This window comes from Ambystoma mexicanum, chromosome 10, assembly GCF_040938575.1.
Source record: "Ambystoma mexicanum isolate Mex_15411 chromosome 10, UKY_AmexF1_1, whole genome shotgun sequence".
Taxonomy (NCBI): domain Eukaryota; kingdom Metazoa; phylum Chordata; class Amphibia; order Caudata; family Ambystomatidae; genus Ambystoma; species Ambystoma mexicanum.
In genome coordinates, this window is record NC_090932.1 from 1,385,076,975 (window position 1) to 1,385,100,043 (window position 23,069).

The following is a 23,069-nucleotide window of genomic DNA, read 5'->3' on the forward strand; positions in this document are numbered from 1 at the left end:
ACACAACACTGTTTTCCTGCCTCTCCTGATTCTTGCAGCCTCGGCCTGTCTCTGAGGTAGCTTGTTTAATTTCAACGTGAACCAGCGTCTATATTCCCAATATGGCCGTCCTTGCCACGTTATATATTCCTCTATCGCAAGCTTCTATACGTCATCTTTCTACCTTGCTTTACTGCGTGTTTACAGTTATTTCATCTTCTTTAGAACCATGATTACTTTAGCTTTAGGGTCATGTTACTCTTAATCCTCCAGTTACATTGTTACTTAGTATTTTCATATCATTTCAAGATAGGTTGATATATATCTTCTTCATGGCACCCCTTTCTTCTTGTCAGATTTCATTGTAACGTCCGTCCACAATTTCCATTGATGCATTCTGACACTCTGGCATGCGCAATCCTTCAATGCAACATCCTTCCGCACTTTCAGTTCAAGGGTACATTCTGTATGGCTGCTGTCTGAGTGCATAACATTTCTCATACACTTGATGCAGTATAGGAACGATGCATGGGCCCCCATGTATGGCTCTTCGACTGTTCCAATATGACACGGTGAGAGGGCTGGAACTGGCAAGAAAGCATTTACCTGCTCCTCTTCAATAGTATTGGGGGGGGTTATCCAGGAGAAGTACAGAAGGACCAATCCCTACTAGCCTTCCCTCCTGATTCTGTTCTTCTCACCCCCTCTCTGAATTGTTGCTAGGCCCCTCAGCCCTGCTGAAACCGCCTAGCTCTAGCTGATGTCTGTTTCTGGCTGATCGTCTATTTTCAATATCTTAATAAATTGCAATCTCTTCCCTCTATTGCTTTTGTCTTTTATCTTTCAATACTTGTTAACCCCTGGACAATCTTCTTCCCTTTCTTCACGTATCATTTTCTCATCTTGCCTACCCCCATCTCCTACTGATCTTTCATGGTCTCCTTACTTCCACCTTAGCCTATTGTCACATCCTCCCACTCCACTCCATGTCTTACTTCCTCCCTCCAGCCTTCTAATGTTACTTCTTCCTTCAACTCCACTCCAGGTTTTAGTTCCTTTCTTCTGCTCGTCTCCTCCTGTCACTACACTCCTGGTTTTACTTCCTCCCTCCTTGCTCCTGTTCCTACAACCGTTGTCTACTCCACTCCTAGTTTTACTTCTTCCCTCTTTCCCTCTATTCTCTCCCCTTTAACTCCCACCACTTTCTTGTCTTCTGTAGAGATGACCTCCTCCTCCTCCTCCTCCTCTCTCCTGTTGCCACTGCTCCAGCTCCCTACTGCAGTGCACTCCAGTCTCCCTCTCCTCCAAACAGGAGCCACCTGCTACTGTCAGCCACAACACATAACTGGGCTGCCTGGCTTATATATTAACACACCCCTCCCCCTTGTTTGAACTAGGGCTGATGCTCTACATCTGTGAGCCTAGAGGGTGTGAAGTTGGGATTGGCTGGGCTCTCTCACTTCCTGTTAGTCAGGATGAGGCTGAAGATACTGGGTTAAACCTATAAGAGCCATTGTGGCCATTTTGAAACTGTGTGCCTGGAGAGGCTGCACAGGCTGTTTGTGTGGAGGCTAGCCTGCTGCTCTGCTTTTGGGAAGAGACATGTGGTAGGTGGGCTGTCAGGTGGGGGCAGTTAGGTTTCCCCCGGGCTCTTCCTGTCCTTGGAGGGTTTTCGTATGGTTTTCCTGTCCTGGAAGGGATGATTTCATTTTCTTGATCCGTTCCGGATTTTCCAGTCTGAGAGAAGGGAATGGTGGGAAATGTCCATCTGCAGATGTCTTTTCTGAACCATTTCCATGTTTGGGCCATGGGACCAGTTTCCTGAAGCCTTCCCTGGCTTAAGTAACCTGATGGGTATTCTGCCAGGTGTAACCTCTCCCTAGTTCCTAATTCCACTTTCCGGACCTGGTCCAGGTTTTTTCTTTTTCAGAGGGGCATTATGGGAAATGTACTTTTCTATTACTGGTTTGGCTCCGTACCAGGCTACCTGGATCGTGGTCACCAGGCGAAGTTCCAGGCAGGGAACCTCATCACACCTGCCACCCAGAATTATTTGGGGATGGGGAGGTTGAACTCTTCTTGGGTAGTGTCATTGATAATGGGCATACAGTTTGCTGCACCCCCTACCACCCAACATTCATGTGCAGAAAGTAGCCACCAGGTTTGGTTATTGAGTGTGGTGTGGTTTGTGTTTTAACTGATGGCACATATAGGCAGATCTTGGTGTGCAGGTGTCCTTCTGATATTAAGTTTTGTGTACATGTTAATTGGTTAAAACTGCGCATACCACAACAAGATAAAAACTCCAGGAGTGATCCGCTGTGACTTTTATAGGCCGGCATGATGCCCCTCTCCCCCGTGGCCCCTGCATGTAGAACACCACTAGGTAAAGGCAGAGGGCGACTTGGCAGGAAACTGCTTGGATTACATGATCCTCTACATACTGCCCTTGGTTACTGTTTGGTTAGATGAAGACCCCTGGTTTTAACGTTTCGATAAAAGAAATGTGGTGGAGTTTTGGGAAGAATGTGAAATTCGAGCCCATGTTTTTATGGTCAGGATTTCCTGCTTTCTCATTACCTGGCCATTTCTGCATTGTACTGGGGAAGGCAAATGCCAGAGAATTTCTCTGGGTCCCTCGAGTACTTGGAACATACCCGCAGGGACGTCATTTCACCAAAATGCCAAGGGTAGCGGAAGTGACATCACACGACCCTTGACGTCCCTGCCTAGCCGTAGCTGGCGTTCAGCGAAACGAACCATGCTTGGGCCACATTTTTGAACTCATATTTGCCTATGCAATTGTTGAAATAAAGCCGCTAACCCTATTATATGTTACTGCATTTATGTCATTGCCTTTTATCACAGTGTCTGTTTACGCAAGATTTTTCAAGGCATATAAAAATGGTGAAAGCTGGTCGTTTTGTTGAACTCGCATATGGTTTTTGCCCTTTGCAGAGGCGTCGACGGGGAAGACATGTTTACCAAAAGCGTTGATGAACCTGAGCGGAGGGAAGAATGACACCATTCCGATGCTGATGGAAATTGCTGAAAAAACAGGCAACTTGCGAGAGTTCATCAATGCTCCGTTTCGGGATGTCTACTATCGAGGTGGGTATCGGAATGCCAAATCTGCCAACAAGTTTAATCAGGTGACTCGTGCCTTTTCAAATGTGTTGTAATGTGACACAGAAAAAGGACCCCTGGTAAAGTGCCACCTTAGGTAGACTCCATTTTATTTTTGTTTTTATTTGCATTTTTGTCTTATTACAATCCTTTCCTCAAAACTTTAATCCATTATCCTTCACATATAAAATTCATCCAGCTTTTGTTTTTTTTAACAGATACACAAATATAAATTCATCCTCTTCATCTTCATTTGTCACACTAAAAACAGCAATGAAACGTTACAAAACCATCATCCCACGTTCGGGATATTACTCTAGATTGCTTATAAAATACAACTTCTAAAAATAATACTAGCGTTAAAACCAATGATGTCTGTTCTCCACTCAGTAAAAGATTCCACCAGTCAGCAGATGTTTAGGTTGTTCAAAAAGCTCTAAAAGTGCTTGGTTCTCAAGGTGTTAACAACGTGCAAAATAGCTATAAATGGTTTAGGTTTTTCGACCATTCCCACTTGATTACAAAACTTACATTGCACATCTCTAGGTCCTGTATGAGTTTTAACAGAACGCACCTCTTTTGTTGGGAATAAGTTCAGACGTATCCTCATGATTTGAGACCTATAAAAACTATTAGGGAATTTGGTCAAATATTTTGGGAGAGTGCCAAAAGCCCTAGAGTCGTGCTTTAAATCGTGAAATAGTTTTAACTTATTCGCTTCGACCAATGTCACTATCCAGTCTGCTTTCCAAAGATTCATTTTTACCTTATTCGGGTTTATTCTTAAATCATCTTTGAAGACCAACGCCCTTTCAAGTAGGTCTCTACAATATAATCCCTGTTTTCTAAGAGTTTCGTCATGACCCAATTCCATTTCCTTTTTTAATAGACCAAAAAGAGTCAATGGCGTTTTCCAAAATACATTTCCTATACAAGGCCAATGACTTCCATTCAACCATTGCCTTTAACAAGATCAACCCCAATTCACGCCTAATTACCTGGGCAATCCCAGCACCCTCTTTCAAAAAATTCTTTCAGCTCCTGTCCGTATAGATTGACAAATGAAAAACAAAGCTTCCGAACCGTATGGCAATACCGCCATGGTCCTTAATTTATAAAAATCTAACAGCGGTGAGATTGAAAATCAACAGAGCCTTTTGTTAAGAAGCCGTGCCTGGTCTACCAGCATATTTGCCTTATTTTTGACTACTGATCCCAATCATATTTATACAGACTCCCAGGTATTTAAATGACTCGTCCAATTCGATCCTTGATGAACGCAATTGCCAGTGAAACTGCATGCGGGCCCTTCTCTGCCTTGTTCCCAAGATCATAATCTTGGTTTTGGCCGTGTTTACTGCCAACTAATGTTCTTCAACGTTCTCCTCTAATTTCTTTAACTGTAATTTAAGACCAATAGCGGTGTGGTCCATCAATATCAAATGGTCTGCATATAACAGATAACTAATTGGGCGACCTCCGAACCTCGGTAGGAAAAACCTTGCCTGACTTAATTTCTCCCCTATGTCCAATATTGTCAGGCTGAGATCCTGGTGTCTGCAGAAGCTGCTGAGCCCCCGACAATCCACCCAAAATGTGGCACTCTGAGCTGATACTATAAACTGCTCAGTTTACCTCACTTCCAGGGGAAAGGGGGAAGGGACAAATTAACAAACACCAGGCTGGAAGCTAAGACTAGCTGGTTCTTCACCTGTGGTAAAACATAAACATATAATACACCTTGTTATTCATGAGGCACTATACTAACCTTAAGTATCAATATCCTTTACCAAATAAAGTAAAAACCATACCTGGAACTTCTCTACAATATGCCCAGAGAAGTGATAAGCTGACTAGACTTCCTTACTAGTTGACTTGAATCTCAACGATCATTCAGCCTTCTTAATAGGTCCATGAATGTGAAATTAACTTTGCAGGTAATCTTCTTTAAACTCAAGAAGCTTGAACAAAGTCTTAAGTTCATTAAAAGTAAATGGAAGTTCTAGTGTTTCTGGAAAGTATTTATATTTCTTCTTATAAATGTCTTTTTAGAGTGTTTTTACTTAAATTAACAGTTCTTGAACTTGCGTCAAAATTCTCACGTGGAAATCTCTTGAACTCGCATAGGGATCCAAACTGAGTGAAGATCGTTGAAGCGCTGTAGATTAAACCGCAGGAAAAAACCACACGCGCTAAATCGAAACCACAGAAAAAATCCACACGCGATTAAACGAAAGCACGCACACGCGCTGAAGTTCAACCGCGGGTAAAAATCCACACGCGCTTAGTCCAGGATGCGAACACACGCGCTGACGACAAACCGCGGGTAAAAATCCACACGCGCTTAGTCCAAGATGCGAGCACACGCGCTGACGACAAACCGCGGGTAAAAATCCACACGCGCTTAGTCCAATATGCGAGCACACGCGCTGACGACAAACCGCGGGTAAAAATCCACACACGCTTAATCCAATATGCGAGCACACGCGCTGATGACAAACCGCGGGTAAAAATCCACACGCGCTTAGTCCAATATGCGAGCACACGCACTGACGACAAACCGCGGGTAAAAATCCACACGCGCTTAATCCAATATGCGAGCACACGCGCTGAAGTTCAACCGCGGGTAGAAAAAACACACGCACAAGAGTATCACGCGACACCAAAGAGCTCGCGCTAGATACTCAAGCGAAGTCTCTCACGCGCAGGCTTCTGTTAACGGAAAAACCACGCGCTTGATAGAAAACGTAGCGTAACAAAGCCAAACATGCGACAGCAATAAAGTTCTTAGTAAATATTTTTCATATGAACTTGAAAATCAGATTAAATCTTCTACAATGACATTATAGAAAGAGTCTTGAGTTTTAAAAGGACTTATCTTGTGAAGAGTCTTAGAAACCTTTCTTTTTTCTTGGATAACTCGAAATCTTCTTACTCCTGTTCAGTGCCAAAATGAATCTCCGCAAGATTCCTGTTTGCTTTTCCAAATAAGCCGCTCGACCGCTTGAAACTTGAAACCCCTGAACAAGTTAAGCAGGAGCAGCTTAATACGCGACCTCTCAGCTGGGCAAAGACGATGAAAGGCAGTTTAGAATGTTCATTGTCTTCCCTATAAACAATCACCAGCCAATCAGAACTTAGACTGAGGACCTCCATCTTGGCTTGGGGCATTCTCCATAGACTGCAATGAATGTTAAGGGCAAAATTGGCTGTTTTAAAATTAAACTCATAATAACTTCCAAAAACCTTTCTATACTAATTTTCCCCAGACCTAATGTCTCAGATTATGTCACTGTATCCTAACAGTACCTGACAAATATGTAGAGGTTAAAAGGAGTCGGAGCCAGGGGGCAATCCTGTGTAAGCCCCCTAAATGTATGTATTTAATCTGATACCAAACCAGCACTATTCAACCTCACCCTCAAACTAGTTTCTGTATGCAAAACCTTCAGTTGATCCAAAAGATCCTGTGGCAGTTACATTTTGTCAATTTCTCCCTCAGCCTGGGCCTGCTAATACTGTCAAACGCTTGCACCAGGTCGACAAATGTGATGCAAGTCCTTGATCTGCCTTCCAATGCTCTGGCCTTTAGCATGTTAATCAAAGTAATATTTGGACTAGTTCCTAAGCCTTTAACAAATCCTGTTTGAAATGAGTCCAGGTGATGCTCCCTTGCAGACTACTCATTCAGTTTTGTTAACAAACATGACCCAAAAATCGTTCCCATAACATCAATGTAAAGAAGCCACAAACTTGGTAAGTGAAAGCCAGTTTATTTGGAACAGCTTCAGTAACTCACTTAAGACCCCCAACACAGGCAGCATCCAGGGTATAACTGACTTCACTCCAGAGTAAACATCTCCAAGCACACATCATTCCAGAATGGCACAGTAGGCATAAATCCATTCTGAAATTACAGATGATGTGCTTGGCATAAACACAGCTGAAAACCATAGCAACAAGAAAGCATACAAAGGTTTAGCTTTGTACAACAAAGCATACAAAGGTTTAGCTTTATACAACACATCCCCCTCCCTTATGAAATAAATTTCTTTATTGTGGGATATGTACCCACTGAACAGATATATACTTACATCATTTTACTTTTGCGATTCTGGACAAAGACCAGACTTGACCACTTTCTACACACACAGCGTTTTTGAAGACTTGTGTAACCCTAACAGGCTCTGTGTATAACGGTTCCCCTTTCTCGGTAACAGCCTTCCTTATCCGTACCCAATCTCCAGCTTTGACCACAGTTATTCTCCTTGGGTGCTTCTTTTTGACTCTTTCCACCCACTAGTTTTTTCGGGCTTCCATCCCTTTCTTTACATCATCCACAACCGCATCTGACGCTCTCGCCCTGCCCAACCAAGCTGGCGCAACACAGGTATTTGCCTTTCGCCCTCTCATAAGTTCAAATGAGCTAATCCTTGTTTCTACTCGCGGAGCCATCCTCAAAGCATACAGCCTGTCTCTTACTGCAACCTTTTTGTCAAGACCACATGCATTAGCTCCACGAATAGCATCCATAATACTTCGATTTACTCTCTCAACCATACCGTTTGCTTGGGGACAATACAAAGGAGTCTTTTTGTGTTTGATTCCACATTTGTACAGATACTCCAAAAATAGTTTTCCCATGAATTGTGGACCATTATCTGTGAGAATGCTCCTGGGCAAACCCTCCCTTTCAAACACATCCTCCATGAATTCAATTATGCGTTGACACGTGACTTCCCTCAGGATCTTAAACTCTGTCCATCTCGAAAAGGTATCAACCATCACCAAAATGAACCTACCTCTACTTGCACCCATGTCTACGGGACCTAGAACATCCATGGACAAATCTTGCCACACACGATCAGGAATGTTAGTTTTACCCATTGGTTGGGACACAGCTATCAGGTTCTTCCCTGATTTGGTACAGTCACTGCACGCACCAACCACTTTCTCAATTTCGCAATCAATTCCTGGCCACCAGTAATCGGCTTTTATTACTTCTTTCGTTTTACAAATGCCAATATGTCCCTGATGGGCACAATCAATCAATTTCCTCCGCAGACTGCCTGGAACCACCAACTTGTCCCATCTGTACAACAGCTCTCCTTCTCTGGCCACCCATCCGCCACAAATACCATAATCCGCTTACACATTTCATTGGCCCTTAACACTTAAATCCACTCTTGTTTCTGAATTATACCCTCCACAGTTGCAAAAACCATTTCATGTTCACCATATACATTACTTCCTTTTTCACCAGCATCATTCTCCAACTTCACTCGCGAAGCCTGATCAGCTTGGACATTCTCTTTACCAGCAACTACTTCTATTTCAAATTTATGACACTGTAGCCTCGTTACCCAGCCTGCCACTGTCCTTGAAACCTTGTCGAGGCCTTTACTTTCAAAAATCACCTTAAGGGGTTTGTGATCTGTTCTCAAGGTAAACTATTGACCCCAGACAAAATCTTTCATCTTTTCAATGCCCCAATGGCACGCCAGGGCTTCCTTTTCCAACACGGAATAGTTCAATTCTGCACCTCTTAACATGCGGGATACATGCATTACAATCATCTCCGTACCATCAACATCTGGCTGCAACATCACCACACCTATACCTGTCTCACTGGCATCCACGGCCAGAATGGTTTTCTTCCTAGTATCAAACATTGATAGGGGTTTTGCCATATCAATTTTTCTTTTCATTTCTTCAAATTCTTTTTCACATTCCTTGCTCCATTCAAACTCAGCACCCTTCCTTAATAATGCCCTCAATTTAGTTATGGAATCGGCATAGTTCTCAACAAACCTATGATAGAACTCAATAGTACCTAGAAATGATCTCAACTCAGCCTTATTCTTTGGTGGCTGTGTTTTCAAAATGGACTCAACTAAATTCCTTTTTGGTTTGAGTCCCTGCTCAGAAATTTCATGACCTAGATAATCAACCGCTTGAGTCAGAAATACACATTTTTGGCCACGCAAAGTTATTCCTCTTGCTTTAAAGATCTTGAGAACTAAATCCAGTCTTGTTTTTAACTCACTCTCGTCCTTCCCACATATCAGGACATCGTCCTGAAAGCACCATACACCGCCGACATCCTTCAACAATTTGTCCATAACCTTTTGGAATACGGAAGACGCTGACACCAGCCCAAATGGCATGCGCTTGAATTGATATATTCCCTCATAAGTGATGAAAGCAGTCAATTTGCGTGACTCATCATCTAAACTTATCTGATGATACGCACTCGCCATGTCAAGCTTTGCAAAATATTTTGCACTCCCTATCCTACTTAATAACTCCCCCATATTGGGAAGAGGATGGCGATCTGCTACCACACACCGATTAAGCTCCCTCAAATCAATGCATACCCTCAAATCCCCATTGCTTTTCTTTACCACCACCACAGGAGATATCCACTCCTTAGCCCTAGCTGGCTCAATAATTCCTTCTCTTTCCAATTTCATTAATTCCTCACGCACATCATTCCACATAGACAGGGGCAGCGGTCTGAGCTTGGACACAATAGGATTGCTTCCTTCTTTCACCTCAATCTTGTGCACCATCCCTTTGAGACACCCCACTCTGTTACAAAATACCTCAGGATGTCTAGTCACCATTTCACATTTTGTTTTGTCACTATTAACCTCAGAAGAATTAACCACATTGAGGACTTGCTCTTCACTATTAGGATCCAACTTGATTCCCAAACCCCTTTTGTTCCTTCCAACCTAACAAGGTTTCTCCTCTTTTGGTAACATATATTTTCCCATGTGTGAACCTCCCTTTGAATTTGAATTCTGTCTCATAGCACCCCAGAATTTCTATTTTGTCTCCGTTATATCCACCAGGCATTTTATCTGAAGGAATCAAACATCTGACGTCACCTCCAATTACATTCTCAAAAACAGTTTTAGACATTAATGTGATTTTGGAGCAGGGGTCAGCAAGCATTTTAACCATATGACCTCTATCCATGCTGATGGATGCTCGCACTCATCAGAACCTGAACACTTTACCATATGAACGGTAACTATTTCATTCTCAGAAACATCAGCTTCTTCAGAAGATACACCGTCATATTCTTCAATCAGGAGGGTTCTCCTTCCACCTCCAATTCGATAGTTTTTACAACACTTCTCGAAGTGCCCCCACTTCTTACATAAACCACAATTCACTCGCCTCCCAGGGCAAATGGGAGATGTAGACAAATGTTGTGAGCTCCCACAGCGAAAACATAACCTATCTTCCTTTTTCACATTAAATTGAGCGGCGTCCTTTTGAAACCGCCTATTATTCTGCTCACCACCCCCACCTTTGGCTTGGGTATTCTCATAATGTTTATTGGGCTTGGTTCTATGTTTTTTCTTTTCCTTTGGGCACCCTCCCTTCTTATCTCCAACTCTTAGTACCTCAACACTTGGTGCTGATTTATTTTCCTTGAGGGACAGCTTCGCTACACACTGTAATGTGTGCTCAATTCTCTTCGCTATACTAATGACCTCCTCTAAGTTTGGATTGTCCTTTAACCAAATTTCCTCCCGTATTTTATCATTAGAGCAGTGAATCATAAATTGATCTCTTATGTGTTCCTCTAATCCACCACCAAACTTACAATTGAGGGATAAATGTCTCAAAGCAGTTATATAGTCTTCAACAGTTTCTCCTTCATGTTGACATCTCATGCCAAAATGATATCGCTCCAATACCATGCTAGTTTTTGACTCAAAATGCCTATCAAGTTTGGTCAATGCCAGGTCAAAATCATTTGTTCCCTAAATATCAGGAAGTGTCATATATCCTCTGACCTTCATACCCCAGAAAATGCATTAACATTGCTACTTTACGTTCTACAGACATTCCATTCCCACACGTAGCTTTAACATAATGTAGGAATCCCTTCTTCCACGGGGCCCACTTAATTTTTGGCGGACCTGGTGTGAGCATAAATACTTGCGGAACGGGGACTCCAGACAGGGCCATATTTATAACCTCTAAATGCTAAGTAACACAATGCGTAAAATAACAGGTTAATATGCGTCCAAAGTATATGACACAACAAAAACAATTTTGCTTTCAAGACGTCAAATGGTGATTCTTAGAATATCGTCAAATGTTGCCATACATAGCCACTCTATTTTGGCTATGTTTGTCCAGTCACCACCACAAAAATATCTCCTCCTTTGGAGGGCCAGAGAAAGCACCTTCTCTAAGCTGTGGTGCCCTTTGTCATACACCCCTAATTCGCCTTCCCACAGGGGGCCCTAGGCGAGGTTTCAGTATCCTTTCTCAATTCAGCGCCACATCCGCATTCAGCTGGGCTTGATTCAGCGCCACATCCACTTTCAGGCAGCTTCCAGCTTCCTGCTGATAGCTCCTGCCAATTCCTCCTGGATGGTGGCTGCTCCTGCTGACAGCTCCTGGATGGTGGTTGCTCCTGCTGATAGCTCCTGCCAATTCCTCCTGGATGGTGGCTGCTCCTGCTGACAGCTCCTGGATGGTGGTTGCTCCTGCTGATAGCTCCTGCCAATTCCTCCTGGATGGTGGCTGCTCCTGCTGACAGCTCCTGCCAAACTCCACTTCCAGTCACTGTTGGGGGTCTTGGCTTCTGCAGGGATCACTACAGACATCCCATCCTCGTCGCCATTGTAAAGAAGCCACAAACTTGGTAAGTGAAATCCAGTTTATTTGGAACAGCTTCAGTAACTCACTTAAGACTCCCAACACAGGCAGCATCCAGGGTATAACTGACTTCACTCCAGAGTAAACCTCTCCAAGCACACATCATTCCAGAATGGCACAGTAGGCATAAATCCATTCTGGAATTACAGATGATGTGCTTGGCATAAACACAGCTGAAAACCATAGCAACAAGAAAGCATACAAAGGTTTAGCTTTATACAACAAAGCATACAAAGTTTTAGCTTTATACAACAATCAAGAAGGGCAAAGGGTCGATAATTTTAAGGTTCGTCCCTATTGCCCCTCTTGAATATCGGAATGACTATGGCAGGTCTCAAGGAACCACAGATATAACTTTCAACCTCTATCCAGTTAGATAACACATGCAGAAAGTGGGCCCACGTATCTGGTTCCTGTTTTAACATGGCCTTTGTTAGGCTGTCCGGATCTGGAGCATGAGAGACACTTGCTTTCTTGATTAGTTCCATTATGTCTTCAGCATTATTCAGAACATACCATTTACCTGAAATCCTGTTTCCTTCAACAATCCCTGATTCAGTGTCTGAAAAGTACAAGGTTTTAAAATGGTCCATCCAAGTGGACTCTGAACCCCTGTTTGCTTGGAGGGCATTCTGAGGGGTACTGTTGCTCTTAATTAAGGCCCAGACATTTCCAGGTTTTTTTTTACTGATAGCCCTCAACATGTCCTCTGCGTTTTGCTGTAACATAGCGGCTTTGTGCACCGAAGCCCACATTTATAAACGTTTTTCAGCCTATTGACACCAGTAGTTGATGCCTCAAGATTTTACGTTTTCAGCCTTCTACAAGCTCTTCTTAACTCCCTTCTCTTTCCTACGAGATTACCTTAAGTGTGCCGATGTTTAAACAAACTACTCACGTCAATTGGCATGTTTTGTTTTACCATAAAACATTGCAAAATCGGGGTATAATCCAGGAGGTTTGAGGCGTCATTCCCCTTCCTTAAATGTACCCTTGATGACTATTGGTCTACTAGGCTCTCTATGTTCTTTCGAGTCATTTTGAGGCTGCTGCCTCCATTCACCACTTCCACAATCACATTCATCACAACACCCCTGTCCCCCCTTTGCCTCTACCCACCACAACAATTTAAGCAAGTTATGGTCACTACCTACTACCTCAAAAGTGTTTACATTTTATAAGAAGTCACGGAAACAAACATATAATCAATTATTGCCACTTGATTACCACGTGACGAAGTTGGCTTAAACTGCATATCACCTCTGTGTAGCCCTTCAAGATATGCAAGTCCCACGAGACCATAAAAGAAGTCCATGCCAACCTCCCTTTCTAGATTGAGTTAAATGAACCCTCTTAACCCGATTTATCAAGCCGCTGTTATTGAAAAAGAAAAAAAAAGTTATTTAGAGAAGTGTTATTTAGGTCTCCACAGATTATCACTGAGCTCTTCTCATCCACAAAATATGCATCGTTCAAGAGTTCAGACACTTTCTCAATAAACTCATTGGTACCCACTGCAGCTAGATTCCAACTCACATTTGTCACGTTCAAGGATTTCCTTCCATTGTTCAAAGGACAAGAACCTTTAGGTTGCCAGTTCATCTCCACTTTTTGGATAAATGGATTATGGTTTTCCGACATCATTTTACAGGCCCATTCTATTTCGGACCCCAAATAAGTGACCAGAAGTAGTCTTCCCTTCGGGGCACTGGTTGAGGGGTTTAGAAGCACAGTGAAACTATCCAAATATGGCTTATAATGAAGCCAGGGTTCTTGCAAACATATGAAGTCAAAGTATCCCAATTTAACTACTCCCCCCTCCTTTAAGCAAATGTAAGAAGCCCCTACTACTCCAGGAGGCCATTGACGGCAGTTTGGGGCTTCCCTCCACAGTCTGCTACTGCAGTTTTGATCTCGTCGATGCCCCAGGCAACCAAGAACATAGGTCTTTAACTGATGTATCTAAGGTTATTTTCTTAGGTATCTCGATCTTTCTCTCGTTTTCAGGACCTCCATTTATTTGAACTGTCACCCTCAAATTCTGCTTAATGTGATGAATATTCTCTTTTGAGTCAACGGACCCATTTGACCACAATGGGCTCCTTAATTGTGCCACACAACCGTTTTGTGCACATTCTGAAATCTCGCGTTTTAGGCAGGGACGTCATTTCACCAAAATGCCAGGGGTAGCGGAAGTGACATCACACGACCCTTGACCCCCTGATGACATCACAGGAAGTGATGTCATTTGACCACACCCCGAAGTGATATCGCAGGAAGCGATGGAACACGACCTTTCACCCGTTGCCAAAACAGGAAGTGACATCACAGAATTGTACACTACGAAAAATATGGTTACGATATCACTATAATGTGATGTACATTTCATGCAAGAATGGATCACCATATGTAGCGTTAAGATCAGTGTGTATAGGCCCATATTACCAAATTACTGTGAATGCAAGCAGACGTCCATGACCAAATGATAATGATGGGTTATTATATAGCACTTACGCTTAAGCGCTTTATATAGAAAAAATATGCACCCAATATCACCCAACCTGTCTTGGTACTCATTTATCGACCTCAGAAGGAAGAAAGGCTGAGTTGAGGTGTTTAAGAACAGAATAAATCAGTGACTCACCCCCTGAAGTGTGCCTGAAAGAAACCTTTAATGAGTCTAGCAATTATTGTACAGAATTCCAGGAAAACACATTATTTGGTTTCATATTCTTTCTTATTTAGGGTCAGTGCTGAAAGTGTTAGACTTGTGGCACTCCTGTTCTTATTTTTCTTATTTTTTTTTTAAAACGGCCTGTACATGAGAGCCAGCCACTCCAGGACCTTGCATTATAAAAAACGGAAGAAAAAGAAATCCGATTTTTTTTTATTTTTTTTTTACAGAGGTCGCAAGGGAGACCTCAGAGGTCGCAGTTGCGACCTCTGGTGACCCCCAAATGACGTCCCTGGTTTTAGGTTTTCAGTGCACGTGTGTTGCTTAACCATAAGCTGAGGATATCACTCACTCCCCCATTATTTTTCATTGCTTCACAGCAGCTTTCCATTAGTAATGTCAAATCAGGGCCCATTAGTCGTGGGCTCCCGCTTGCTTCCAACAAAATCTATTTAACAACTGGGGAAGGGATATGAAGAAAAATTGTGCCCAAATGCAGCTCATCCGCAAATTCAATCACTGACAAGTCATCCAAACTTATTTGTCTAAAGCTTCTGAATGCAGTGAAAGAGGCCAGGACATTTAGTCTATTCAAGATCAGATTTTCTTCCCTGTCTACCAGCCTCTCGAAATGTAGGCATCGAAACTCAAGTTTATTTTTTCTTAGCCACCTGCCCCCAAGTCTGTTAGTTATATGTATTGGTTTCTGAGCCCCTTCCACTTTTAACTGTTCTTTCTTAAAGCAATTTTCTACTAGTATTCTCTTTTGGGCCAATGTTAGGAACAAATAGTTGTTTAACCTAGGGCAGAGATCAGTTTCAACCCCTATCTCTCCTGTTTTCAGTAGATACATTTCGAGGGGATTGGGTCCTCCGACGTATTCCATATCTATGACAGTAATCACCACAGCTTTGCTGCTTCGGAAAATCTTCGGCGTCTGCGTCCTGCGTCGATGACGTTGATGCGCCGCCCTCGAGGACCTCCTCCGACGGCCGACGTCACTGGATGTTATAAGTAGGACGCAAAACGCCCGAAGCCTCAGTTCCGTTTTTTATTCGCGAACGTGTTTGCTTCGCAGATCTCGGCGCGCCTCGACTCTTTGGAGTTTCTGTTCTTTCTCGGTTCTTCGAACCTGTTCGTATTGTGATGTCTACCTCGTCTTCCACACCGCGTCTGGGCTTTAAGAAGTGCGGGGACTGTGGGTCCAAGATGTCGGTAACGGACTCGCACGACACCTGCCTCTGGTGCCTCGGGGAGGCCCATGACACGGCTGACTGTGTCGACTGCCAGTCGCTCACGTCCAAAGCCTTGCGGGAGCGCAAGAAGAAGTTATCGGTAGGTAAGGTGTCCAAGCCATGGAAGTCGAGGTCTGCAGGGCTTTCGAGGGGTGACTCTCCGCGTCGTCGTCGGAAGTCCAGTGGGTGTCGGTCCCGGAGTCGGTCCCGCCACTCCTCTGCCTCTTCGAGGCACTCCCGGAAGCGCCGTCATCGGTCGCCTTCCCTGTCCTCATCCAAGGACTCTGCCCGTCAGCGGGTCGCTTACCCCACCAAGCAGGCAACGCCAGAGGAATGGGCTTCCTTTGGGAAGAAAATGTTGGCGATTCTCGACTCGCAGGGCACTGGTCCGTCCGCGCCTCCGAGTGGGGTCGGTCAGGATCGGTCGAGAGACACCGCTCGCACGCCTTTGGGCTCGGGTGGTCGGCACGATTCGCGGGAGAGGTCCCGCCCGGACAAGGGGAATCGTTCTCGTCATGCCCGTTCCAGGTCCCGGTCCTCGACGCGCTCGAGACCATGTGCACCTGTGGTGTCTTCGAGGAAGACGTCAACGCCGGTGTCGCTGAGGTCGGTGACGGACTCTTTCGAGGCCCCGCCTTCGCCCAGGCTGTCGAGGGACACGCTCGGGGCTCCGGCCTCGAGGACTGCGTCGACGCCATCGATGCTGTTGGCGCCGCGTTCGACGCCGATTCACTCGATGCCTTTCGAGGCCGTTTCGACAGGGGTTCTCCGGGGCTCGGTGAAACCACCTAGAAAGGCTCTGGCAAAGGTCAAGCATGGATTGCTACTTGACCAAGCACCCCACTCCGGAGAGTTTGGTGGTGCATCCGGCTACGGCCCCGGCAAAGCAGGCATCATATCCTACCATCGCTCCTGATAGGGACGACAAGCGTTTTGACGGCTGGGCGAAGAAAGTGTTTTCTTCAGGGGGTATGGCGCTTCAGGCGGCCAACTCCGTTTGTGCCTTGTCACGTTTCACGCACTCTCTGTGGAACTGTTTCCTTAGCGGCTGAACATATTCCCGAAGGGGACGAACGGGATGGTTTCCTTGCCATGGTTCAGGATGGCAAGGATGCCATGTGTGATGCCGTTCAGTCGGGTTTGGACATGGCAGATTGCGTCAGCCGGTCCATGGCGGCGAGCACTGTGATATGCAGATTTGCGTGGTTGCGGAAGTCGGGGTTTGCTCCTGATGTGCAGGCCCGGCTCCTCAACATGCCCTTTGACGGGGAACCTCTTCTTGGCAACAAGGCTGACGAGAGCCTTGAGAGGTTGCAGACCTCCAAAGCTGCAGCGAAGTCGTTGGGCGCTGCAGTTCGCCAACCTCCGCCTTTTCGTCCTACGGGACAGCAATGGAGGGGAGGTTCCTTTCGTTATTACTCATTTGGTAAAGCGAAAGGAGCTGCCAGTCAAAGGGTCCACCGTAGGAGTGCCAGAGGTGGAAAACAAGGTACTCGAGGTGCCAAGGCCGCTCGGGCTGTTGCCTCTTTGCCCTCAGGCAACGCTGCAGCCGCTTCAGCTCATTCATGAGGCCATGTCCCATGGTTTGCCGGTTGGGGGAAGGCTGGCGCAGCATCTTGCAGAGTGGCGCGCCATTACTTCAAATGTGTGGGTTCTGGAGATCATAATCCATGGCTACGGTCTTCCTTTCCGGCAGAGGCCTCAAGACAGTCCACTGGGGAATCTCTCTTTGAAGAGTCCGGATCCGCTCCTTGCGCAGGAAATTCAATCCCTGCTGGAGAAAGGCGTCCTAGAACTGGTGCCTGTAGCGGAGAGGAACAAGGGATGGTATTCCCCTTGTTTTTTGATTTCCAAGAAAGACGGGGGATTGAGACCCATCATGGACTTGCGCTGTTTGAATAAACTCCTCAGGAAGGACACGTTCAAGATGGTTACTCAAGTCCTCCAGGCCCTTCAACTTCAGGACTGGTTGGTGTCTCTCGACCTCAAGGACGCTTATTTTCATGTGCCGATACATACAAAGCACAAGAAGTTCCTGAGGTTCGTGGTTGGCGACTCGTACTTTCAGTTTTGGGTCCTGCCGTTCGGATTGACCTCCGCCCCGAGGGTCTTCACCAAGCTCATGGTAGTGGTGGCAGCACACCTCAGGAAAGGGGGGATTCACGTCTACCCCTACCTGGACGATTAGTTGATCAGGGCGCGCTCTCCCGAGGAAGTCCTGGATCATCTGTCAGTCACCTGCCACTCCCTCCACAAGCTGGGCTTCTCCCTCAGCTTAAAGAAGTCCCATTTGACACCAACTCAGAAGCTCCAGTACATCGGAGCAGTGCTTGACACGTCCCTGGGGCAGTGTTTTCCTCTCCATGTGAGGGCTCATCACATTCAGCAGATGGTGCACAAGTTTCAGCTTGCCCATAGTCTCCCAGCGTACGAGTTCTTGAGATTGCTCGGCCTCATGGCATCCTGCATTCTTCTGGTGCCAGAGGCCAGGTTGCGCATGAGATCTTTGCAATGGGCACTCAAGCTCCAGTGATCTCAGTCCTCTGGCGGGATGTCGGACCCTGTTCAGGTGCTGCCCTCGGTCGCCAGGACCTTCTGTAGTGGGCCGTCGAAGACAATCTGATGAAGGGGGCTCCATTTTGGCTACCCTGGCCGGAGGTGACGATCGTGACGGACGCATCCCTCACGGGATGGGGAGCTCATGCCAACGAGTTGACAGTCAGCGGTCGTTGGTCTCCATTGGAGTCCAGACTCCATATCAATCTGTTGGAGCTGAAGGCCGTCAGGCTAGCCCTGAAGGCTTTTCTGCCGACTGTGCGAGGGAAGAATGTTCTGATCCTGACGGACAACACGGTGGCCATGCACTACCTCAACAAAAAGGGGGGGGGGCAAGGTCACTTCCTCTGTGCATGGAGGCGATGCAGCTCTGGTTCTGGGCAATCCAGCAGGAAGTTTTGATCTCGGCAGTTCATCTGGCCAGAGACGAAAAAATGAGACGGCGGACGCTCTGAGCAGGCAGAGCGCGATCTCTCAAGAGTGGGAGTTGGCTCAGGAGAGTCTCCTGGAGATCTTCACCATTTGAGGGACCCCTCAAGTGGATCTCTTCGCCTCTGGTGTCAACCGAAAGTGCGAGAGGTTCTGCTTCCGGGAATTTCCTCCAAAAGGAGCCTTAGGAGACGTGTTCGTGGTGGAGTGGTCATTCCCACTGCTGTATGCATTTCCTCCAGTCCCCGTCATCCTGCAAGTACTGCAGAGGTTACGGACGTTCAGTTCCCGGATGATTCTCATTGCTCCGGCATGGGCCTGGAGGACGTGGTACCCGGACCTTCTCGACTTGTCCATCTGCCCTCCACGTCGTCTTCCCTACCGAGACGATCTGCTCTCACGGGAGGGGGATCAGGTTCTCCATCCAGAGGTCCGATCCCTCAACCTTCACGCTTGGTTTCTGAAAGGTTGAGGTATAAGGATTGGGACCTCCCTAAAGACGTGATGGAGGTGTTGCTCTCGGCCAGACGGCCAGCAACAAAGTCCCTGTACCGTTGACATTGGCGTAAGTTCTGCGACTGGTGCAGGGTTAAGAATGTGGATCCTTTTGCATGTGACATTTCCATGGTTCTGTCTTTTTTGCTTTCTTTGGCCCACAGGGGCTTGCAAGTGGGTACCGTTAAAGGTTACCTGGCGGCGCTGTCCATATTTAAGCGCTCGTCTGAAGAGTGTTCCTATTTTAAAATTCCTTTAATTTCTCAGTTTCTGAAAGGGCTTACTAATGTGTTCCCTCCGTCACCTTTCTAGGTGCCCGGTTGGGATTTGAACCTTGTTCTCAAGTTTCTGATGGGTGCTACGTTTGAGCCTTTGCATTCATGCCCTTTGAGACTGTTAACTCTTAAAACTGTATTTTTGGTTGCGGTTACTTCCGCTCGCAGAGTGAGTGAGTTACAGGCACTTTCAGTTAAGCCACCCTTCACTGTGTTTCATAAGGACAGGGTTGTCCTTAGAGTTCGTCCTTCCTTTCTTCCGAAGGTGGTGTTGGAATTTCATTTAGTCCAGAAGGTGGTTGTTCCGGCGTTTTATCCTCCTCCATATCCTGGTAAGGAAGAGGAGAGGCTCCATAGGCTTGATCCAGGGAGACGTTAAGCTATTATATTTCACCCATGTTCCGGGTCAGAGTGGACGATCAACTCTTCATTGGTTACGCTGGAAAGCGTTTGGGACAAGCTGTGACGAAACAGACTTGTCTCGCTGGATTATTTTGTTTATCTCTGAGTGTTACCACTTGGCGGGTAAGGACCCACCGGTCGGCTTACGGGCCCATTCTACCAGGGGGTATGGCTGCCTCTAATGCCCTACAGAGGGGTGTTCCTATTCGTAACCTCTGTGATACAGCCACCTGGGCTTCGGTACATACTTTTCTACGTCACTACTCCCTCGATTCCATCCGGGGGCAGGATCTGGCCTTTGGCAAGGCGGTCCTTTACTCTGCAATTTGATTGGGCATTCTAAATTTCTGTTTTCTAAATTCTTTTCCCACCTCCTTGCATTGGTACTGCTTTGGGAGTCTGTCATAGATATGGAATACGTCAGAGGACCCAATCCCCTCGAAGAACAAGTTACTCTCTTACCTGGTAACGTTCTTTCGATGGGATGGTCCGACGACGTATTCCATATCGCTCCCTCCCTGCCTTCCCCGCTACAGAATTTTGTGTGTCAGACTGGCAGAAGACTGGTGCCACACGTTCTGGGGAAAAAACTACAACTGAGGCTACGGGCGTCATGCGTCCTACTTATGACATCCAGTGACGTCGGCCGTCGGAGGAGGTCCTCGAGGGCGGCGTATCGAAGCAGATGCTGAAGATTTTCCGAAGCAGCACAGCTGTGGTAATTACTGTCATAGATATGGAATACGTCGTCGGACCATCCCATCGAAAGAACGTTACCAGTTAAGAGAGTAACTTGTTCTTTTAACTTGTATTTTAAAATTATTAAAGTCCATAGGTCTTCCATTTGGGGCTTCAGAGGCCTTATTTACTATACTAGTTTTCTGATTCAGCAGAAATCTACTATCTGCCTCCAATCGCTTTTCTGCTAAGGTTTGACCCCTTACCTGTTGCTCCTCAGCCACCCCTTGTTGGCTTGTGGCCTGTATAACTGCACTTTTAGCCCCAGGATTCATGCTATCACGTTCTTGTACCTGAATCAACTCCTCATTTCTAATTGAATAAACCCACCAATTCATTTCAGAACTTTGGGCTGCACACTCCACATCATTTTCTACCCTACCCACCTCCATCGAAGGCTCCATACCCTGTCTGCTTGTGTCCACTGTATTCTTTTTATTAGTTTTCTTTGAACTTTTTACTCCATACCCTGTTTTCAAAGGAGGGTTTGAGAGGTTTCTCAAGAATCTTCTTGAATCATTTGACCTTATGGCACCCTACATAACTCTTCCCACCTTTTTTCTTCGTCTCTGCCTGAAGATAGGATAGGGTCTTGATATGTCCAAGATCACCTCCTCCCCATATTTCTCTGTCTCAATTAATTGCATACTGTGCAAGTCTGATATATTTGTTGGGGCTGCTGGGCACCCTGGGGTAGCTAAGGCTGGTACTCGGTCATCCGACACTGCCTCCAGGCGTACCACTTGCAAATGTTCAATTTGTTCCCGGACCCTTGTGTTCAGGTGACCTTGTTGTTTAGGGTCCACAAAATTCAGAGTTTGTCTTTCTTCTCGCCGTAACGTACTTATTACTACACCCCCCTATTGTCACCCCGGGATCCTCTTGGTGTGATAACTTCCCCTTGATCTTTTTGGGTTCCTACCTTTGCATTTTGGCCACTATTTACACTCTCCTTAGCAGCTGTGATATACCCCTGAATAAATAAGACTTTAGAATGTTGTATGGCAAGCAATGTTGCCTGATCCTTGATGTTATTGTTAATTGCTTCATAAAGTTTTAAGAATGGAGCCAAAGCAATAGTCAACATTGACATAGAACTGCGAAGGTCTGGCATGTTGATGGCCTCACCCGGAACAAGGCCACTTCTAGTTCTGTTCCCCCTCGACCCATCTTGTGTTGAACAGGAGGAGTCAATTGACTCCGCCATTGTTGATGAATGGGGGAATCAACCACCCTGTCTACTTGTCTGACGGGAGTATGTCTTTCCCAAGGTCCCCCAGGGTTTTCTCAAATAACTCATGGACCGCCTCTGAATGCACTCTTTCAACAGGTGATTTATGGCATAAACTCATGCCATCTTGTGTACTCCGTTCGATTTGCTTATCCAAAGATGATGGCTGTCCAGAATCGACCATTTTGATAATCTTTTCGATTCTGACGATGTCACGCCTTAATGAGGTTTCAACTACCCTCTCACATGCTTTTGCTTCAGAAAATGCTATATGTCCGGCGCTGCTTGTCTGGATTCCTGGGAAAACCCCCAAAGTCCCCTCCAAAGGGCTAATTCCTTCGTGGGCAATTTGTAAAGCACGAGCCTTACCAGTAGCTGTTGCAGGTTTGCCTATGAATACAGGAGCTGGCCCTTTGTATACCCACTGATTTAAAGTGTTCCGATGTGATGCTGTTACAGCAGGGGCCGACTCCATCAACTCTGCCGCCCCCTTCATTATTTATGCATCAGTTACTTCACCCAGGGCGTTTGGCCAGTCTTGCTGATTGCTATTTTTTGTCATGGAAAAAATGTTATTTTCCCTCTATTCTGATTTGCAGCCTCTGCAGACTTTGAATTTGGCTTTGAAGGGCCGCCCTGAACATTTGCAGACTCTGTCAGCGATAAACTCTTGTCCACCTGGCCAGGTACTGAGCCAAGCACATGTCTTCTCCACCTGTTCAGATCGTTCAAATCGTTCGCTTCCTCACTCAACCCCAGTTCCGAAATGTTTTATTATTTCTTGGTAGGTTTGTTATTGACACTGTCCGAGCCATTTTGGGGTTTAAATGGGGGTTCAACAATGGGTTGAGTGTGCTTGACCTGTCTTCATGTACAATGGCTTGTGTAGTTGCCGTTGTGGGGGTGCCGCCTCCGTACTGAAATCTGAGACCTCTGTCTCTGCTGCCAGACCCACAGCCACTGCCAGTGTGAAGCCCCCCTCTGCGCGTAATTCTTTTTCCTATTAAGTCATTCCAGTTAATGCAGTTTTTGGGCTCCAGGCCCAATCCAGATTTTGGCGGTAGATCTGATTTCGGGACCAGGTCCCTGCCCGCCCAGTTGCACACCTGCACTGCCTCCCGGCAACCCTTGGACTTGGGTCTGTATCTGTAACCGTACAGTCCCCCTACCAACACTTTTGGACACCTGCTGTTTGCACTTACCCTTATACCCGCTACCTGCTGGCCGCACTTCTTATTGTT

General features: G+C 45.9%; 1 protein-coding gene across 3 annotated transcripts in view; it reads left to right on the top strand.

Annotated features, from left to right (window-relative positions):
• TRPV4 (transient receptor potential cation channel subfamily V member 4) overlaps positions 1 to 23,069 on the top strand; it is an 848,481-nt gene that overhangs the window by 422,705 nt on the left and 402,707 nt on the right. For all 3 annotated transcript variants that reach the window (XM_069619410.1, XM_069619409.1, XM_069619408.1), the window contains exon 4: positions 2,938 to 3,090. In XM_069619410.1, coding sequence (XP_069475511.1) covers positions 2,938 to 3,090 — 153 coding nt within the window. The remainder of the gene's footprint in view (positions 1 to 2,937; positions 3,091 to 23,069) is intronic.